Source organism: Staurois parvus, unplaced genomic scaffold (assembly GCF_062004578.1).
Source record: "Staurois parvus isolate SC_StPar_1 unplaced genomic scaffold, SC_StPar_1.0 ptg000114l, whole genome shotgun sequence".
Taxonomy (NCBI): Eukaryota; Metazoa; Chordata; class Amphibia; order Anura; family Ranidae; genus Staurois; species Staurois parvus.
Window position 1 is genome coordinate 4,512,673 of NW_028317910.1, and position 21,256 is coordinate 4,533,928.

At 41.9% G+C, this 21,256-nt stretch overlaps 1 protein-coding gene across 3 annotated transcripts in view; it reads left to right on the forward strand.

Moving 5' to 3' along the window:
* DDX11 (DEAD/H-box helicase 11) overlaps window positions 1-16,009 on the forward strand; it is a 131,457-nt gene extending 115,448 nt beyond the window's left edge. For 2 of the 3 annotated variants that reach the window (XM_089671751.1, XM_089671750.1), the window contains exons 21-27: window positions 2,754-2,903; window positions 4,806-4,874; window positions 5,100-5,200; window positions 9,781-9,865; window positions 10,458-10,533; window positions 13,079-13,233; window positions 15,879-16,009. In XM_089671751.1, coding sequence (XP_089527877.1) covers window positions 2,754-2,903; window positions 4,806-4,874; window positions 5,100-5,200; window positions 9,781-9,865; window positions 10,458-10,533; window positions 13,079-13,233; window positions 15,879-15,920 — 678 coding nt within the window. In that variant the 3' untranslated portion in view covers window positions 15,921-16,009. Of the gene's footprint in view, window positions 1-2,753; window positions 2,904-4,805; window positions 4,875-5,099; window positions 5,201-9,780; window positions 9,866-10,457; window positions 10,534-13,078; window positions 13,234-15,878 lie in introns of those variants that run through there. The other variant, XR_016311937.1, reaches the window with a different exon arrangement.
* The last annotated feature ends 5,247 nt before the right edge of the window (window positions 16,010-21,256 follow it).

Here is a 21,256-nt window from a genome sequence, read left to right on the forward strand (position 1 = left end):
TATACAGTGCATGAGCTCTTAACATTGCTTTTTATTGCTGTTTGTGGGAGAGTCGTGGTCTCTCTTTAGAGATGTAAAATTTCTGGAAATTTTGAAGTCATGGGAAGGAAAAAAAATGTTTTCCCTTTTTTTTTTTTTTTTTTTTTGTGTGTGTGGAGTAATTTTACAAATTGAAAGTCATTTTGTTACCCTGGGAACATGAAATGCAGTGCATATACAAGTATTAATAAAAGTACAGCTTATTCAGCAAATAGACTAAACTTGCTTTTTAAAATTTATGATGATCCAGAAGCAGCAGAGAGAGTGTTTCTGGGAATGAGAACTCTGAAGTGAAAAGCTACTTGCACTTTCATTATGGTCCTCACCATTTAATTCCATAAAGTATAGTATGTGTTTGTCTTTAGGGTGCCTCTGACGTGCCAGGATGTGTTTTGACATCCATGTAGCATTTGGAAAAGAATATTTCTTCTCACAATATTTGCAAATAGCAGCTTTGCTCTTAGCAGAAATTGCACTGTGGAAATATTTCCAAACTCTAGATGTTGGTCTCACCATTTTACTGAGAGGAGGAAAAGAAAAAAACAATTTACTGACCAGACTATAGGTAAACATTATGCTGTGATGGTGGAGAACATTAATAGGAATCATTTAAAGTTTATAAATATAAACTAATTTGTCAGACAAACGTACCCTCTTACCTGTCAGTTAAGGCCTGAGTGGAGGGTATCCCAACAATCATCCACCTGTAGGAGCTACAAGATGGAGCCTACAAGCAAACTGAACTGGAACATATCCCCTGTAGTGCCCCCTAGTGGCAGAAATGCATATTTGTCTTGTTTGAGAACTTAATTGGGAAGTACAGTGTTACTTGAATTGTGTTCCAGGATTTGCTTAACTAATTCCACCTCCTTTTTCCCCCAATTTTTCCAGAAAAAAAAACAAACAAAAAATGTCTTGGGGAAAAATGTGTTTTTTTTTCAAGGCCTTCCCATCTCTAGATCTGACACACCCAATCTGAGACTGAGCTAGAGCTCTCCAGTAATTAGGGAGCTTGAGCTTTGCTTATTAGAGGGCTCTTGCTCTATATCAGCAGGGAAAGCTTTGGACCTCTGCAGAGAGGTCCTTGTTTCCACAGAGAGAACAAGGGTCCTTCTCTGGCATGTTGGCAGGGTGTAAGCTTTTCTACTTATGCTGCGGCTGCTTTCAAAAGTAAATAAACTATAAGACTTTGCACACCCTTTGTTTTGATGCACCTGGAATGTATTTAACTGATTTAAACCAAAGGTTCAGTTGGACTTCAAAGCTGAACTCCAGGCTGGTATAAAACAATTCCATGAATACAATTATATATTTATTTATTTAAAAAAAAACGTAATGTATTTTTGTAAATGTATCCTCCTGTACAGCAGCATTTGGCCCTGTTCACACCTGGGCATTTGGGGTCCTTGCTGCGATTCTGCCCGTGATCGCAAATCGCACTGCTTTGTGTGTTCGGGTGCCATTCATTTTCAATGGTGCTTAATGCGGTTCTGTCGCAATTGACATGCGATAAATCACGCTGCATTCGTGGCAAACTGCATCGCACAAAGGTTTAGGAATTGAAAATGAATGGCACCTGAACACGCATGCTGCAGTTTCATAGCATTGCTGTGCAATTTTGGATCGAGATCGCAAACGCCCAGGTGTGAACGGGGCCTTAGAGCAGGGAGTTAAGCTGAGCAGTCTGTTGCTGCTCCTTTACTTCCCTTTTATTATTCAAGTCGGCTCCTCACCATAGCCTATACCCGTGTTAGGTGCAGTAGGTAAAAATATCCAAGTCACCAGGATGATTGTACTGTCAGGTCTTTATAAAGAGGAATTCCAGGTATGGTTATTTTATACATAGTTACTTTAGTTCAGCTTGGACCATTGGAACTGTGTGTATACCATATCTGGCCAATGCCCCTGGAAGTTGGAAATCAGTATAGTAGAAACCACTACTCCAGTGACCTCCACCTGCTTTTGGGTCCCATACAGAGTGGCTGACCTGCTGCACTGTGAACAGGAGTTTAGCCACTTAGCAAGGTCACCATTCAGAGAATACTTTGCTGATTGGATGAGGTGGAGAGGCAGAATGGTGTTGTCAAGCTTTTCACCTCATCCAATCAGAGAATGATTTGCATTCATTCAGATAACGAATGCTGCACATGCCAATTGGCCGATCTCCTGTGTTCAGAAGACAAGAGTCCAACCACTCAGCATGGGACCTGGGAGCAAGTAAGAGATCACTGGAGTAATGGTGTCTACTTCTAGCTGGGCCAATGTAGCTACTGTATGTATAAAATATCCATACCTGGAATTCTTTTTAGAATGTCAGCACGGGATGAACAGAAATTCCTTTGGCAGCTAAACCATCTCTGATCTAAGAAGTTCATTAAGGGAAAAAAACGAATATAAAAAAAAAATCTGAATCATTTTTATCACAAAGGCAAAATGTACTTCTGGTCATACAGAGTTTAATGCTGTCTGAAAAAAGAGTCTACATCACTAACCAGAATGGGTCCTAGTCCATTTTCATTTTTTACTCCAGATATGAAAACTAAAGAATCAGGCTTGCCATGTTCAACAGACAGATTTTCAAATATCTCTGATTGAAAGTCCTACTGGCCTTTCACCCCTTTCATTCATGTATAATGCAGTCCCCCCCTTCTGGAAACCAGCAGGGGTTTTGTCATCTCTTGTCACTTGGAGACAGTACATTTTTATCCCTTCAGATGGATGAGACTGGAAGAATCCTAGTGAACTTGTGTAATGTAGTCCCGGGAGGGCTTGTGTGTTTCTTTCCTTCCTACGACTACCAGAAGTTTATCCTGGATCAATGGGAGAAGACGGGACAGCTGAAACGGCTGGCAGCCAAGAAAAAGGTCTGTGGGGTAACAAAACCTGGGGCAGTTCTTCTATCTATGTACTCTTTTATTGAAGTGTTTTTGCTGTTTGCTTAGATACATTTCTAACCACATTCAATAATGGGAATACACATGTAAAAATTGTTTGAAGTGACCGTTTCCTTTTCCCATGCAGGCAAAAAAGGTGAAAGGGCCACTTAGCTCTCCACTTTCCTAGCAGCACACACTCACCTTTCAGAAATCCCCTGTCACATTGTTCAGCTTTAGGCAATGAAGTACAACACCTGGAACGTCTGAGTATGGGGGAGCATGTGACTCGCTCTCTCTTTCTTATGTGATTTTGAGCAGAGGTGCCTTGTGATTGGCCCAGCACTGTCACATAGGGATGGTAGAAGGGCTTACTAGTGTGTAAGCACTGACAGATTTGGCTACTCTTTCTCCTCAGCAATTTAACTGCAAAGTAAAACTGAACTAATAAGACCTCCCATGATGAAAATGACAACCTATGTTCACTATGTAATGCTGCGGAGGAATTCCCAAGCTGGACAGACAACTCAGTTTTGCAGTTGCTGAGCCCGTTAGCTGAGTTGTTTTGTTTTTGAATTTCTAAGGGCTCATTCACACTTGACTATTTCTAACTCTTGCCAAATGCCCCTATAGTGTTTGACAGCCGGTAGACAGGCGTTTGGGAAGCATTTTTAACACTCCTCAAACACTCCCCAAATGCCCTATGCGTGGTTTTGAGGCGTTTGCCAAGCGTTAAAACCGCACCATAAATGCCTATAATGAAGTTAAATGGTATTAACACTCTGCAAACGCCCGCCTGGCATTTGAGGAGCGGCACCATAGACTTGAATGGGAAGCTTCAACTCCTCCTGACTCGACATGAGGCATCAGTTTTGCCGCGACGCTAACGCTTCAGTGTGAACAGCACTGTGTGCTGCCATGTGCAGAATTTTCATAGGCGTTTGAGAAGCGTTCAAAACGCCTGCTGACAAAGCTAGTGTGAACGTAGCCTAAGTCCCTCATTTTAAAGCTGAATTGCAGGATCCTGTCCACTTGAGCTTCTTTCCCCATTCCCGGATAAAACACCTGTAAATTTTCAAAAAATACCTTTTTAGGAAATTCATGTTTTTATTTTGTTTAACGACATTGGCTCCTTTTTTCATTTTTTTCTTTTTCTTTGCCAAGGTTCTGGGGGGGTGGGAGGATCTAGGTGGGTGGCTCATATCACATCTGACCTGCTCTGCGAAGGGGAAATGGGGACTACATTTCCCAATAAGCCATGGTAGTTCACTTATAGCCTGCAGATGTTTTCAGGGCTGCTCTTATGTTGGCTAGTGGTGACAGGGTGCTGTGAAGATCACACCCACCTACAGAAGGAAACATGTCACTTCCTTTCTGTAAACTACAAAGAGGAAGCAGTGTAACCAGGAGAAATGAAGCTCCATGCATGCTGGGAGTTTAGCCTGCTCCTGGTATTTTGGTATGCCCAATGAGCACAAGTAAAGCGTTCAGCCCCATTGCCTGTAGTCTGTCACAGGCTGAAATATGGTTGTGTACAATGCGTTTAGGGTCCGATGTGTTTAGGGGTGTATTCCTGGAATGCAGTTATTCCGCATAAACTTTGATAGGCTGTAGGAAGCGGGGCTGGATACTGCACCTGTGCCTGCCAGGAGCATGAAAACACCAGGATTTGACACACATGGTCTAAATGCCCAGTATGTGTGAACCTTAAGGAACAAATGGATCGTGTTTTTGACACATGATAAACGGCTTTATAATAATAATCTTCTCTTCCTTGCTGGAATTCAGCTTTAATACAGTATCCTGTAGGCTGGGCTTTCTCTTCTAGAAGATGTGGAGTTTAGAAGACGCAGAGAATGATTCAATTGCTTTTTGTATTTATACACTATTCAGATATTTCAGGAGCCGAAGAAAGCCAACCAGGTGGAACAAGTGTTGTCCGAGTACTCACGCTGCATCAAGGTGAGGCAAAGAGCTGCCGCTGGTTTATTTGCAGCTTATTTCTTGTTTTCATATTACAAAGCTTCCTGGACAGTTCAGGATCGCCAGTGCAGCGATATTGCATAGGTACTACATAAAACTTTAGTTTTATGTAATACTTATGGCTGACAGAAAACTTTGAAACATCTTTCACTTATTCAACCTCAAATAATGACCTTATACTAATTTATCGTATTATCCTGCCAGTTCTCCATGCAGTCTGCTGGGCCCTTAACCGGTGCCCTTCTCTTTTCTGTTGTTGGAGGGAAGATGAGTGAAGGAATCAACTTTTCTGATGACCTGGGCAGGTATGTGTGCTAAAAACCTAAATCATATTTCTGACCCTTTATTTTTAATTCATATGCTGCTATAGAGAAGATGTTCCCATCTGACTTTGCAGTTTATTAACCTGCATTTCTGATGCCTTGAAGAACATCCACCTGTCATACTAGAGCAGATATGCTGCCATAGGAAGAAGAGGGAACACTGGCCTGCCCTGTTTTTTAATTATGAATGTTTTAGTGTATGCCGGAGAGATGATATTAAAGCTGAACTCCAGCTCTAGTTGAGGAGTTGTTGCAGTGTGCAGCTCTCAGCATAGTCTTTATGCACCTTATTCTTGCTGAAAAGGAAGAAGTAAAGGGAAAACCCCCAATGGAAGACTGCACTTGAGCGGGCGACTAACTATTCCTGATTATTTAATGACAGGAACAGAAAAGGATAAAAAGAAAGAACTGGCTATAATATTTATGAGCATGTTGGCTCTTGGGATTTGTTCAAGCCTGCTTATAGTGATGTTCTGAGATGCTGAAAGAAAATCAAGACTTTCACGCCTAATCTTCCTAGCATTGTCATGGTAACCGGTATGCAGCATGGGGCAGAGAAGAGTTATAGTAGGTCTTAAAGAGAACCTGTCACAATATCGGCTATAAATGGACTGCCATTGCTGATTTGCTTTTGAAAGTAAAAGCAACAGGGCTGTTAATATCGTCATCCTTTACTACATGACGTTACAGCTCTGTAACAAACAAGTAGCCAGCAAAATGATGAGCAAGTCACAAGTTTGGAGGATATCCAGAAATAAATAGAGGTAAAGCCTGACTGTAGGCTCACCTAATGGAAGTTTCCCCAGCAGCATTTTTTTGCCCTTCACTCACAGGATGTCCTCAGTCTGTCCATTATCTAACACAGAAGATTGAGGACATTTAGTGTGTAGGCCTGATGGGTCCCTCCCATAGCTCTGCTCCCTGCACAGGGTAAGTGCAGCACAGTGATGATGTCACCACTAATTTGGCAAGATAATATCTGGGTTTGTAAAGGCAAATAGTTAATTGAGGGACACAATAAGTCTTAAACTATTGGGTTATACTGTTGCCTACAAGAGGATTAGACCCGAAACCAAAAACATCTTTCCAAGTCTGGAGCTCCTGACAGGGCTTCTGTGCTTGCCCTTTGTGCCATTATTCCCCATTTCCTGCCAGCTTTGTGATTTGATGCAATGAAGAAATCCACTGGTGGGGTGTTGTGTGTACATTGTCATGGAGGGACAGTCCCACTGTACTGGGTCTCCCATCAAGGACTGATTGCAGCAAGGCTACTGATGGTTCTGATGTATTAATCGCCCCCCCCCCTTACACGGAGTCTTCCATAGCTCTGTTTGGTATGACTTACTAGGATCATTCAAGACTCTGACTTTGATTGCCCAGTTGTTTGCAGAGTCCAGTTGCAAAGGCCACAAGTGCACTTCTGCACCCTCTCCAGCAGATTCTACAAGTATATCTGACATACCTGCAGATTTAGCGGCTTCTGAGGCATGGATTACAAAGGCTTATATTCAGAGTCACTCAAATACTTGACTGATGAGCTAACCCCTCTGGAATCGCAGTCACTTTTATTGCTTCCTAAATTAAAGGAGGTTATTTCAGCTTTTATTAGATATAATGCAATAAAACCTCCTGCGCCTATGGAAAATAGTGTCCAAAGTAAACTTTTACAAGCTGTTGTTCCAAATGGAAAATAGTATATTAGTAAATTAAATTAGTATATTAATAAAAAGCCAAAATTTGTGCAGCGCTTTAAACAAAAACATAAATTGAACTCAAAAACTAAATTAAAATGAATAACCATGCATGAGTAATAATACCCTGAGTGGCTTTTTATTCCGAAGAGGTGGGGAGCACTTTTTCCATGGTAGAAGAGCAATATTAACAGAAGCACTTTATCTGGACTGGTTATTTTTTGGTAAGGACTGGTGGAAGCCGAGTTGTAGTTTGGCATATATATTCAGCATATTTTGAAATTTGACTTTTACAAGGTAATAGTTGACAACGTCAGATAATAATTGTATGCAAAGCACAGGCTTTCCACTTTATTTTGATGTGTTTTACAAATCATTGTATTGAAGTCAACAGTTCACATTTTAATTTTTAAAAGGTAATAACTGGCAACCACTGGTTTGGGGTATAATGCATACATAGATGTTCATTTCTTTTTCGGTTCTTATTGGTATAGTGCATATAACTCTGAAACTAGAGGAACAGCCTGTTTCTACCAGTGTTTTATTTTAATCCTGGGTCGTCCTTTTAAAAGAGAAGTTTGAGATTTTTTTTTTTAAAGTCATACTTACCTAGGTGAATGCAGCATCAGTCCATTGCTGCATCTGTCCCCCACTGGCTCTAAGGTTAAGAACTGAGCGATTAAACACTGCTGATAGCTCAGTTCTCCCTGCTGCTCTGAGCAGAGAGCGGTGACTGTAAGTCACCACTGTCTGCTCTGCCCCTCCAGTGCTCGCTGGAGTGTGGGGCTAGGCAGGGGAGGGAGCGGCTGGCTCAGTCTCCCAGCGGCACAGCTGAGAGGCTGAGCCAGGTGTCAGTCCAGGCTCCTGGGTGGATTCCGACCACATGGTAATGATCTTTCCCCAGCCTGGATGGGCTGTGACGTCAGCTGACAGCGTGCTTTAGCCTGCAGCTGGCTGAAAATGGGTCACAGGGTTGTAGAACGAACTTCTTCCTTGTGATCTACAGGAGAAGTACAGAAAAACGAGTTTTGGCTGTACTTCCCATTAAGACTCCTAAGGCAGCAAAGATTTTCCCAAATGTTTCTCTATGGAGATTGGAAGCACCTAAAATAGTACATTTCTACCCCTCTGCACTTACTGACTTTGTATCTGTTTTGTGAAGATTTTGTTCAGAAATGGTCCATTTCCACAGTGGATCTAGCCATGTCACGCCTTAATGTGACTACCATACCAGAGGAGAATGTACCTACCTTTAAGGACTCAACTGATAAGCAGATCGAAGTCCTTTCTAGAGCTCTGTTCTCACTGGCAAGTCCTGCGTCCGATTCTGGCTGTGAATTTACTTGGTCAAACCATGTCTGACTATTCAAATCACTTAAAAAGGATCTAACCATAATTGTTCTACAGCCCTTCTCCAATTCATCACAGTGAAATTCCCAATATTGTCTGATTGTTAGTCCCCTATATTGTGAGGATGTGGTTTGGTCTGTGTCCGTCTATCTCTCATCTGTTGTCCCTTTCGGAAAGGCACATTCCCTTTTTATTATCCGGTGTGGCCCTGGAAGGGCACTCTGGCTTCTCATTATAACTTTTCTATGTGGCTCAGACAAACCATCAAACTTTTGATCTCAGAGATTGGGTTCCCCTAGGGTTGCCACCTGATCTCTTTAAAACCGAACACATATTAATTACACAGGTTCTGTGGCTGATTAATGTGGTAATTAAACTCACTTAGTGCCTTATCTGCATTAAATTAGCCTCAGAACCTGTGCTATTAATATGTGTTCAGTTAAAGGGATGAGGTGGTAAACCCTAGGTTCCCCCCGTTCCTGTTAAAGCTAATAGTAATAATAAAATACTAGATCTGTGAGTGCCTTCAGGGCTTTTCAGCATCATGCAACTGTTTTTCCTGTTTGCCAGATTTGTTTGACTGCCACCTGAGCTTATGTTCGCACATTCTCTAAGTTGTATCAGGTGAGGGGTTTAGGCAGCTGTTTGAGCTGCAGGCAAAGTCTGCAGCTTCTCTTTGTGTTGAACCTGTTAGCAATTGTTTGCTGTGTTACCCACCCCTCAATTGGATTGCTTTTGGATATCCTTAAGATTTAGGACTTCCTGTATTCCTCCATGAACAATACAGAAAATAGGATATTTGTACTCTCTGTAAAATTATTTACTTGGAATCCATTGAGGGACATGATCAGGGGCAGACTGACAACTCATGGGGCCCCTGGGCAATAGGGGATCATGGGGCCCCTGTGTCCTTGCCCAAACTCAAAAAAGCCTATGAAAAAGGTACCAGGGGCATCTCATGGGGCCCCCTACTGACCCCGGGCCCTCAGGCAGTGCCCGAGTTTCCAAATGGTCAGTCCGCCCCTGGACATGATGATAGTTGGAGCGGTTATGCCTGGACTGGCCTACAGGTTTTAGTTTTTTTTTTTTTTTTTTTTTGCTTCTGTCCAGTCCTCCTGTAGGTAGCAGTATAATCCAAATGGTGAAGGCTCCTGCGTCTCGTTCAATGGACTCTAAGGGATTTTAGGATGAGTACAATAATCCTGTTTTAGTGCATGCAGAGTGCATTTATATCCTTTGTGAGGTTATTGAGATATTTACTTAGAGGAAAGCTTTAAACACTGTCAGAGGAAGGAGAGGGATCAATAACCCTTTGTAAGCTAGGGCACTTCCAAGATGCAGCTTACAAAGCATTTCAGACATAGGGATCCAACAGAAGAACAGGGCAGTGTAAGAGTATGATAAAAAAGTATTTGTGGTGGTGGGCTAGCAAGAGAACCTGTCACTTTCCCTGAAAGAGAAAGGCATTGCCTACAGTTGCCTTGTGACTGTTTTCTAATTAATCTCTATGGCTTTTCTTAGGTGTGTTGTGATGGTTGGCATGCCGTACCCAAATATCCGATCACCGGAGCTCCAGGAAAAAATGTCCTATCTTGATAAGACAGTGGTAAGGAGATCCAGAATGCCTTGATTGGGGTTTGTGTAGATGGGCAAATGCAATATGCTGTCAAGTGCATTCACTTGTGTTTTAAAATTATTCTGACATTTATTTATTTCAGGTACTTGTATAGCGCTTTACATATATATTGTACATTCACATCAGTCCCTAACCCTCAAGGGGTGTACAATCTAAGGTCCCTAACTCACATTCATACATACTAGGGCCAATTTAGACAGGATCCAATTAACTTACCAGCATGTTTTGGAGTGTGGGAGGAAACCAGAGTACCCGGAGGAAACCCACGCAGGCACATGGAGAACATGCAAACTCTAGGCAGGAGGTGTCGTGGCTGGGATTTGAACCAACAACCCTAGTACTGCCAGGTGGAAGTGCTAACCATTTAGCCCCTGTGCATTCTAACATTCTAAGCTGCTTCTATTTTCAATGACTTGTATGGGTGCAAAGCACTCTTGACTCGAGCAATTGCCCCTGTGCATGTACCCTTACTTTGGTAATTATATGGAGTTGGAATGTATCACATGGGAGAGGTGGGAAGGATATATTTTCCTTGTCTCATCTTTTTTCTTCAATTTTCCAGCCCAAGACAAATGGAGTGTCTGCAGGGAGAGCCCTCTTGGAGAACCTGTGCATGAAATCCGTCAATCAGTCCATTGGTAAGTGATAGATATATATACATACACACAAACTTTTATCAAGAATTTCATATTTTCTATGAAACAGAAATATTTCTTTTGATCCTTGTTTCCAGATGATCACACGCAGTGACCTACCCAACAGGTTGCACTTAGTTTTTTGTTTTTTTTTACAGTAGTCAGAACAATGAAAGATGAGTACAATTTGCTTTCTGCTGGCTGAACATTTATTGCTAAGTACCTTATCAATGTTCATCTGTTGGTACCTTTAAAAGTCTGCATGGAGACACTGCTGACATAATTTCTTTATAATAAAGCTCCACCTTTTGTCAATAAAAAGCTGTCATTGAGCTGTAGTTGGTGACTTTGCCTAGGCTGAGATGAAGTCATCGGTGTGCTGCAGGCAGGAGGAAGCATTTTCTCATTCTTCTCTCCCCCTATTGATCAGACTGAAACATTGTAACTTTGTAGCAAGTCACAAGGTGAGAGGCTGCAGCAGGGGCTGATCTTTGTCAGACATTTGTGAACACAGCCAACAACTGCACAGGTATCACGATTTGCATGATTGTGTCATCTTGAAACTGGCATCTCAGTCCAGGAAGTAGATGGTGACTCTAGATGATGGCTGAACAAAGATGGTGCTGTCCTTATAGAGAGAAAAGCAGATGAAGGTATTGTTAGAGGAAGCACTGTGATCTCTGTGAAAGGTAATAAATACCTACAGTCACACATTACTTCTGAAAAAAACATACTGTATCTGATGCTAGTTCCAGTTTACATCAACCCATGCAGTTGTGTTGAAAATAATAGCAGTGTGTTTAAAAAAGTGAGTAAAATACTTATAATCTCTTTTATTTCCAGACACGCAAATGCATTGGGAACACAGCACAGTCTAATCCAAACATGAAGAAATATTTCAAAATTGTTATTACTTTACAGAAAGTGAAGAAAAAGTGAATATTAGACTGTTCAAAAAAAATAGTGCCTGCATTTTTCTTTACAAACTCAAACATTTACTGCATAAACTGAAAAATGTTTGAAGATTTATCTTTCCTGTGAATCACTAAACAAATATTTAGTTGTATAAGCACTGTTTCTGAGAACTGCTGTACATCTGTGTTGCATGGAGTCACCTACTTCTGGCACCTGTGAACAGGTATTCCAGCCCAGGGTGATTGGACTACATTCCACAGTTCTTCTCTGTTTCTTGGTTTTGCCTCAGAAACGGCATTTTTGATGTCACCCCACAAGTTTTCTATTGGATTAAGATCCGGGGATTGGGCTGGCCACTCCATAACGTCAGTCTTGTTGGTCTGGAACCAAGATGTTGCACGTTTACTGGTGTGTTTGGGGTCGTTGTCTTGTTGGAACACCCATTTCAAGGGCATTTCCTCTTCAGCATAAGGCAGCATGACCTCTTCAAGTATTCTGATGTATTCAAACTGATCCATGATCCCTGGTATGCGATAAATAGGCCCAACACCGTAGTATGAGAAACATCCCCATATCATGATGCTTGCACCACCATGCTTCACTGTCTTCACAGTGTACTGTGGCTTGAATTCAGTGTTTGGGGGTCGTCTGACAAACTGTCTCCGGCCACTAGACCCAAAAAGAACAATCTTACTTTCATCAGTCCACAAAATGTTGAGCCATTTCTCTTTAGGCCAGTCAATGTGCTCTTTGGCAAATTGTAACCTCTTCAGCACGTCTTTTTTTCAACAGTGGGACTTTGCGGGGGCTTCTTGCAGATAGCTTGGCTTCACATAGGCGTCTTCTAATTGTAACAGTACTCACAGGTAACTTTACACCTTCTTTGATCTTCCTGGAGCTGATTGTTGGCTGAGTCCTTGCCAATTTGGCTTTTCTTCGATCCATTCGAATGGTAGTTTTCTGTTTTTGTCCACGTTTTTCTAGTTTTGGTTGCCATTTTAAAGCTTTGAGATCATTTTAGCTGAGCAGCCTATCATTTTCTGCACTTTGTATTCCTTCCCCTCTCCAATCAACTTTTTCAGAGAGAAATGCACTATACCTAGCATGTACATTTGCTGCCTTCCGCCTTAAATAAAGGCCACCCGTTTGGCACCTGTTTTTTCACAGACTGAATGACCTCACTAATAGAACTCCACACTGCTATTATTTTGAACATGCCCCTTTCAATTAATGATTCAATTACACAGAATCAGCAACATGCATGTCATGACTGTTGGGTCTGGTGGTTTTATATTACTCTATTTCACCTACTAGCAATTTATTTGACATGTAAAAATATAATTTATAACAGAAATCGTGAATAATCTGGTTAATGATGTTGGACTACTAATATTTTGAACACAACTGTACATGTTTTCTTCCAGAAGTCCGAAAAGTTATTTTTGTGCTCCTTTTTATGTTTTGTAACTGAGCATTTCAAATTCCGTACATGTAATGTTTTTAATGAGAGAATTGTGACATTCATTATGAATCATGTGAGATCCAGTCATGAAGCTTCTTGCAGGGAAAAAAGATTGTTATGGAAAAATCTGTCAGATTTCTGAGGAATTCATCGTATTACCTTACTCTATAGGCCGGGCTATTCGGCACCGCGGTGACTATGCCAGCATTATACTCATAGACCACAGGTACTCCCGTCCTGCCATCCTCTCCAAGCTGCCACAGTGGATTCGCAACAGCACAGAAATCAAACCAACTTTTGGGCCTGCATTTGCATCAATACGGAAGGTTTGTGACTGTTTTTGAGTACTTTACAGTAGAACACCAGCCTTTTTTTTCTTATCTTGTATTGAGCGGCATGGGGTTTAAATCTTATTTTATGGCAATGAAATTCTCACCTAAACCATGTGATGGCGTTTTTGGGAATGGTAAAAGACCATATCTGTTAAGTGCAAAACAATACAATTTGATTGCTCCAATAATCCAGTGCTGTCTTGTGGACTCTGCAGTCTTCTTTCCAGCAGTGTTATCAGCCCTGTCCAGTCCAACTCTGTGGTGTATAGAACACCTTCCTCCTAAGTTTTGGAGATGGGGAGAGGAGGTTGTGTTCCATAATCCTAACACACTTCCTGCCCTAGGGTGACAATGCTCCTTCTCCACAGATGCTATACAGTAAGCGTTGTCACCCTCGGACAGGAAGAAATGTATTACTGGCTGGATCACCAGGTGAGAATAAAAAAAGAAAATGTCTGGAAAAAATACAAACACACACCACATGTACAGACTGGTAAGCTGCAATATTTAAAAAAATTGTTCTTGTGTTTTAATACATTTTAACTTTAGTGATTTTTTTTTTATTTAACTGAAAATATGGGTTTAATAAGCATGTGGCCTATTATCATATGATCTACAAAAAATGCAACTATTACCATTTTCCCAATTGTACCATACAGGACACAAACCTCTTCAAGTCTTAGCTATGATTTATATACCTTCAGGTATATATTTTAGTTTGCACAAATAGGGCTTTCTTTTGGTGGTATTTGATCACCACTGGGTTTCTATCTTTTATTAAGTGAAAAAAGACCAATAATTTTGAAAAAAAAAAAAAACAATCTAACTTCTTCATAGATTTAGCCCAAAATATATTCTGTTACATGTCTGGTATGAAAAAAATCCATATAAGTGTATTTTGGTTGTTTTGTGTGAAAGTTATAGCATCTACAAACTATGGTGTATATATACTGGAATTTTTCTTTTTTTAAATACATGATAGTGCGGAAGGCAATCTGACACTAACTGACACTGGCTGGGCAGTACAGTAATTGACATTGACATCTCACCAGTGACACTAATACAGTGATCATTGATAATCGTATACACTGTCACTGTAACAATGATACTGGCTGGGAAGGGGTTACCATGTAGGGGCAATCAAAGGGTTAATTGTGTGTCTAACAATCTGTAATGTGTGTAATGTGTTCTGCTTTTTACTAAATATCTGTTTGTTGCTGCTCCCTGCTTTGCAGGGAGAAGAAACAGATTGCTCCCCCCTGTACAGAGCTCTGTGTTTGTCAACAATAGGCTATGGGCTGTGCTTGGTCACAGCCGATCAGCAGGTCTCAGCCATGAATCATTTGCTGAAACCTACTGACAAAATCCGGCTGTGTCCAATCACAGCGGAGTCAACTGGAAGCCACTGCTGACATACAGGTATGTGATTAAGCCTGTACGAGCCGCTCACCCGCAGTAAAATGAGGTGGGCAGTTGGCAAATGGTTTAAAGTTGGGATTCCTCTAGAGTCTGGACCAGCTAAGTGACACCAGGTGACAGTGGCTTTACCCCACTGTCAACTGACTATGGGTCACAGGAGTGCAAAACGAAGAGCACGTCTGTGACCCACAGGAGAAGTATGGCCAAAAGAGCTTTGGTCCTATTTCTCCCTTTTAAACAAACTTGCTTGAAGCTGGCTACTGTATAAAATGGTCCTTACAAGCTGAAGCCTGTGTGTAACCAGGTCCAAGAATGACTGACGGGGTCTACAAACAGGTGACAGAAGGAAGGAGTCAGGATTGGGACGCTCTATCCACTAGTTCTTAGAGTAGGCTGACACTAGTTAGATGTAGGAAAACAACAAAACAAATATCAGCATTGTTTTCTTTCTATTCCTCTTCGCTGGCTCCTCCTTTTTACAAAGCCTTGCTTTATGCTTGAAGTGTTACTAAACCCACAGCAGTAAAATCAGTCTGTATATGCAGTAAAGCATGCTTGTTATACTCACTGTGGAACTTAGGGGATTAATCCTCCTCTTTGTGTAAAAAGGCTATTTGATCTTGTACTCCTGATCCTCCCCTTCTTTTACTGTCCCCAATCCATCTGCTGATAGAACAGAGTCTTGGGGGCATTCTGCACATGCTCTGTATGGTGTGTATTGCTGAGAGGGTTTTGGGGTTTTTTGGGGAGGGTGCATGTGATCGGCTTTAGAGCCAATCTGCACTGTCCGGACAGAGGATTGGGGTTTATGCAGCCTCATAGGACAGTGAGAGGGGAATGAAAACTCCTCCTACAAAATTAACCAGTGCTTGCCCAGACACTGATAGAAATCACAAGACTGCTATATACTGCTGATGAGAAAAGGTATTTAGCAGTTTATATTTTCTAAAATAAATGCATTTCCATGTTGTGTGTAGTGTGAAGGACCGGAGTTAGTGAATGCAGGAACATTTAGTAACTCTTTTTAACTGATTCATTGTTTCTAAAGTGTAGAGGTTCTGAGTTCCCCTTCTGCTTGAAACCAATTTGGAACTAGAGAAAATGTTTTATTCTATGAAGTAAAATACTGTGTTAGAAGTCCTATATTCAGAACAGTCTGCCAGCAATGATTTTCAATAAGATGACCTCTAATCTTTTCTCATATTTTCCTCTTTTGATAGTTCTTCCATATGAAGAAGGCACATTCTACACTGACATCCTGATCCTCTGCTGATTCAAGGTTTTATATTCTGTTCTCTCCGACAAAAACATCTGTATATGTTATTTATTACAATAAATGGTTTTGTTAAGACTTGGTGAACCTGTCCCCTTTTTTAAAACTTTAACCCCATTCCCACCTTGTCTCCGTGGCTGTTTAACTGGGCCACCTGTGGGGTGGAATGGACTTTTAGGCTACGTGATCACTATGATTGACTATGACAAAGGTCACACAATTTAGAGCCCATCCTGCTGGCTCCTGATTACAACCCGAGAACGGAATCTGTCTGTGACAGCTTGGTCACTGTGCTGGGAGCGTGCGGCAACAGGTCTCAGCCCAGAAACCTTGGCCAGCATGGGCACATATGTGAAGCTTGTGGGCATTAAAGCCCACCCCCTTGACCGGCACACATATGCATTACATGGTTAGCAAGAGGTTAAACATTGCTATTTATTTGAAAAAGAATAATTTTTTTAAAGCGGAGCTCCACCCAAAATGGGTGGCACTGTTGGGGAAGTGTGGGGGAGCAAGTACCCGAAATTGACAGATTCCCACTTTTGCTGCATTCATTAGCGGATGTTTTCCCAATAGTCTTCTGGAACACTTGACAGATCCCAGAAGACTCCAGGTCCATTCAGAAAATGCAGCGCTACTTACGCTTGCGAAGTGGGCACCCGGCTGTGAAGACGCAAGCTGTCACAAGTGGCTGCCCACATTGAAGATACCGGTGCTGGGAACACAGTACGGCTGGTGTAACGGGCTGTGGAGAGAACACCACGGGACCGAGGGACAGGTGAGTGGCTGTTTTTTAAAAGTCAGCAGCTACAGTTTTCCTAGCTGCTGACTTTAATTTTTTTTACAGTTTGACTGTAACTCTGCTTTTAAGTTTCTTCTATTGTTTCCATCCACATGGGGCAAAACTCTTTGGAAACTCTGCTGGATGCAGCCATATTGTTTAGGATGGCAGTGGCGCCCAGCAGGCTATGCATCTTTACCCTGTGATACTGAGAAAGTGTGTAGATCAGCTTGGAAGCACACTCACTGTCATTTTCCATGGTAACCCCATACTCCTGACACATGACCACGTAAACAGAGCAGCTTGCGACTGCCTAAAATAAAGGAGGCAGCAGCTGCTGAGATAGGAGCGGGAGCCGTCAAACTCTGAGCAATCTCAAATGCACATTAAAACTTATATACAAATTATTTTGGAAAAGTAAAAATGTAGCAAGCAAGGTCTTCACACACTTTATTTATCTGTGCCTTTTACCTTGACTTAGCTTGGTTTGCATTTGCGGCTGGGGGAGGTGAGGTTGAGCTACATTTTACCCAATCCCCTACCCCTTTTCCCCTTAAGCTGCAGACGGAGGTTTTTACATACCACGGCAGTGATGCTTGCTTTGCAGCATGGTAAGACTTGCCCCCATCATTCAGTAGGCAGTCCCACTACTGAATGTGATAATATTCAAGTCAAGGGCATGTGTCATAACCGCTACCCATTGGCTGTAAAAAGAAAAAAAAAAAAGCTGTGCCTGCACCATTCTCTAAAAAGCGGACAACCAGCGATCACAATGATGCAGGTGTAGACGAGATCTTAGTGACAGGTCCCTTTTAATGCTAATAAGTGTGCAAATTTTCCAGAACTGATTGCGTTTTTCCTTAAATTGTGCATCGTTAAGCTCCTTCACTTATTTGGGTTATAGGGTATTGCTAAAAACTGTAGCTTTAGTCTCTCTTCCCACAATGTTTGAACAGAGTTCTGAATGTGATTGCAAATGGTCAAATTAAAAAAAACAAAAAAACAGAAAACATGTTGTAATGGTTTTGCACAGAGTAACCTTGATCCTTCTCTTCTCAGGTCTCCCACTGATGCTCCTGGCTCCTCCCCCTGCCGAGTGTCTCCATAGCAAGCTGCTTGCTATGGGGCACTTGTGCATACTTGCTCCTGAGCCGGCTCTGTGAGTCTATAGGCACATAGATCATAGCTCGGCATTGCCCCCTGCTTCCTCCACACTGGATGTGATTGACAACAGTGGAAGCCAATGACTCCTGCTGCTGTGTCAGAGCCAATGAGGAGGGAGAGAGCCTCTGCTCTCATGCACATTGCTGGATTGAGATTGGGCTCAGGTGGATAAAAGGGGGTCTGGGGGGAGCTGCATAATGAGAGTTTAACCTTTTTTAGGTAGAAAAAAAAAGCCTTTAGAACCACGTTAATTGCACAGGACAGTTAATTCTTAGACCACTGGATTATGGTCCAGCTCTAAGTGATTGGTCACTGGCAAACAGCAAAGCTTTAACTAAAGCAAAACCTTTAATTTCCTCATGCAGTACAAGGCAAGGGAAAGTATTCATAAGCCCTGGGTTATACACCAGCCATGTCATTATGACCACCCCCCCATAAACCATTGAGGCAAGGACACTTCTAGACCTCTGAAGGTATGCTGTGCTATCTGGTACCAAGCCATCAATAGCAGATCCTCTAAGTCCTGTAAGTTGCAAGGTGGGGATTCCATGGATTGGACTTATTTTTCTTGCACATACCACAGATGCTCGATTGGATTGAGATCTAGAGAATTTGGAGCCCAAGTCAATACCTAAAACTCGTTGTTTTCCTCAAGCCATTCTTAAATTAATCACACCAGGCCACCTTTTTCGTTTGCTCTGTAGTCCAGTTCTGATGCTCATATGCCCATTGTGCCCTATTAGCTGTGGATACAGGTCAGCATGGGTACCCTGGTCTGTGGCTATGCAGCCCACTACACAACAAACCTATGATGCACTGTGTGTTCTATCAGATCAGCATTAAGTTTTTCAAGAATTTGAGCTACAGTAGCTTTTCTATTGCATTGGTCTACACAGGCCAGCCTTCACTCCCTATGTGCATCATTGAACCTTATATCAAAGCAAGGGGGAAATCTCATGATGCTCTGCCACACAGAAAACTCTCAAACATAGAAAGCTGCTGCAAACACCCTAATGTGTTTCCACACCAACCAGAGAATAAAAATGGCTCAAAAATAGTGATAATCAATAAAAGCCTTAAATGTTCTAGCACATAAATCACAAAACCATGAATATCTGATACAAATAACCAAACAAATCTAACCCTTGGATATTAATTGCAAGGAAGGTTGTGGAAACACCAACTGGTAATTCAAACACGCATATATGAATGAACCAAGATGGCGTCGATTGATTGACCTGTCAGTGCTCATAATGTTATGTCTGACCAGTGTAGGATTGTACCTTCAGGTGATTGGACACTGGCAAAGTTTTGAAGGACATGCCCCCCTGGGTGGCTTCAGTATAACCCTCTGTTTTTGCTAATGTACGAAGGTGGGGTAGGTCTCTTCTCCTTTGCAGAGAAATCACCCTTGGCTTATCTAGATTATTTTATTGTTTCATCTTCAGGTTCTTCAATCATCTTCTTCACTGCTTTCTAATACCAATAATAGAAGCAGTGCATCCATTTGGCACAACATCAGTAAACCTTGGGAGTTGTACCCTGACCCTACACTGTGGGAGTTGAGTGTCCCGCAAGTTTGTTTGTGCAATCACGGCTTGTTTGTCGTGCGGAAAAAATGTGCTGCAATCATGGCAAAAATGCCCCACTTTTTTAGGCGTCATTAAAATAAATGGCACCTGAAAACGCAATTGCGTGCTTTCACATTTTCGTGGATAGTTTTCAAATCGCGGGCAGAATTGCGGCGATTCCACCCATGATTTGAAAATACCCAGTGTGAATGGAGCCTTAGCAGAGCAATTACAGCAATTACCTTCTGATCTGCTCTTTTGTGTGAATAGCTTAGAACATTCTGATGGATGCCAACTAAGTTGGACACACCCTTGGCACCTACACGGTTTATGCAAAGAACACAACCAGGGGCCACCCTTCCCCTATTCATCTGAGACAGTGAGTTATCACACCCTTGCAAGCATGGCAGATCTGTTGCTACGGGGACAGTGAAAATGGGGACAAAGCAATTACAATACATTTTCCCTCCGACTCTTTCTTGGCTAGGCAGACAGAACCTCCAAGAAGGATATCCTGGTCTCCCAAAGTCAACAATCAATGACTTTGCTCATGGAGGTGGTCCATAAAAATCTGAAGAGGTCACTATCAGAACCCTCTGGCACCCAAGTCCTTTCCATAGCATCATTATCTTGCAGAACATCTGTACAAAGAATGGGCCCATCATGACAAGTGGTGATTGTGCAGCAGAGATCCCTGCTGTGGACCCTTATAGGGCCAGCAGACAATGAACTGGTGTTTAACTCCTTGTCTACGAAGCTATGTTAATAGATGTCCCGGAATTCAAGGGGTTAAAGCAAGCTCACAGCTGTGAGCTTCATTATGGATTTTTACAGCCCGTGAATGGCTTTTAGGGTAAGTGATCTGGGTGGTTCACTTTAATGAGGCTCTAAATTTGTGCCCCCCCTTCCTCTTGCTGTCGGCACCTGAAATGGTTCCCAGACTTCTTCATTTATTTGAAGAGCCGGGGACCACATTAAATTTGTGAAATGTTGATCAGGAGATCGGGGAACATACACTACCCCTGACTCCCTCTGCAACGAATGAACCGGGAAATAACATGTATTAAGTTACGTCCAGGTTCAGAGCTGTCATTCTCTGGCTACTGTAGCCAGGATAGCAGCCAGTTGAGCATGATCTGTGCTTTATTAACTACAGAGAATGTACAGTGGGTAAAATAAGTACTGGACATGTCACCATTTTTTTCAGTAAATACATTTCTAAAGATACTATTGACATGAAATGTTCACCGCATGTTGGTAACAACCCATGTAATCCATACATACAAAGAAACCAAAACAAATTAGTTCAGAAATTAGGTTAAGTGTAAGAAAATGGAATGACCCAGGGAAAAAGTAATGAACACATGAAGAAACGGAGGTGCAAAAAGGCATGGAAAGCCAAGACACCATCTGAAATCTATCAGTAATTAGAAAGCAATCCTGCCCCTTGTCAGTGCAAATTAATATCAGCTGGTTCAGTCTTAGCTGATGGTCTAAAAGGTTTCTCATTACCAAGGTGTCACACACGAAACACCTCATGATGGGTAAAAGCAAAGAGCTCTCTCAAGACCTTCACAACCTTATTGTTGATTTCTAAACTTCTGAATGTTTCAGTGAGCACTGTTGGGCCCATAATCCGGAAGTAGAAAGAACATCATTTCACCATAAACCGGCCACGACCTGGTGCTCCTCACAAGATTTCTGACAGAGTGAAAAGAATTATCAGAAGAGTTGTCCAAGAGCCAAGAACCACTTGTGGAGAGCTTCAGAAAGACCTGGAATTAGCAGGTACAATTGTTTCAAAGAAAA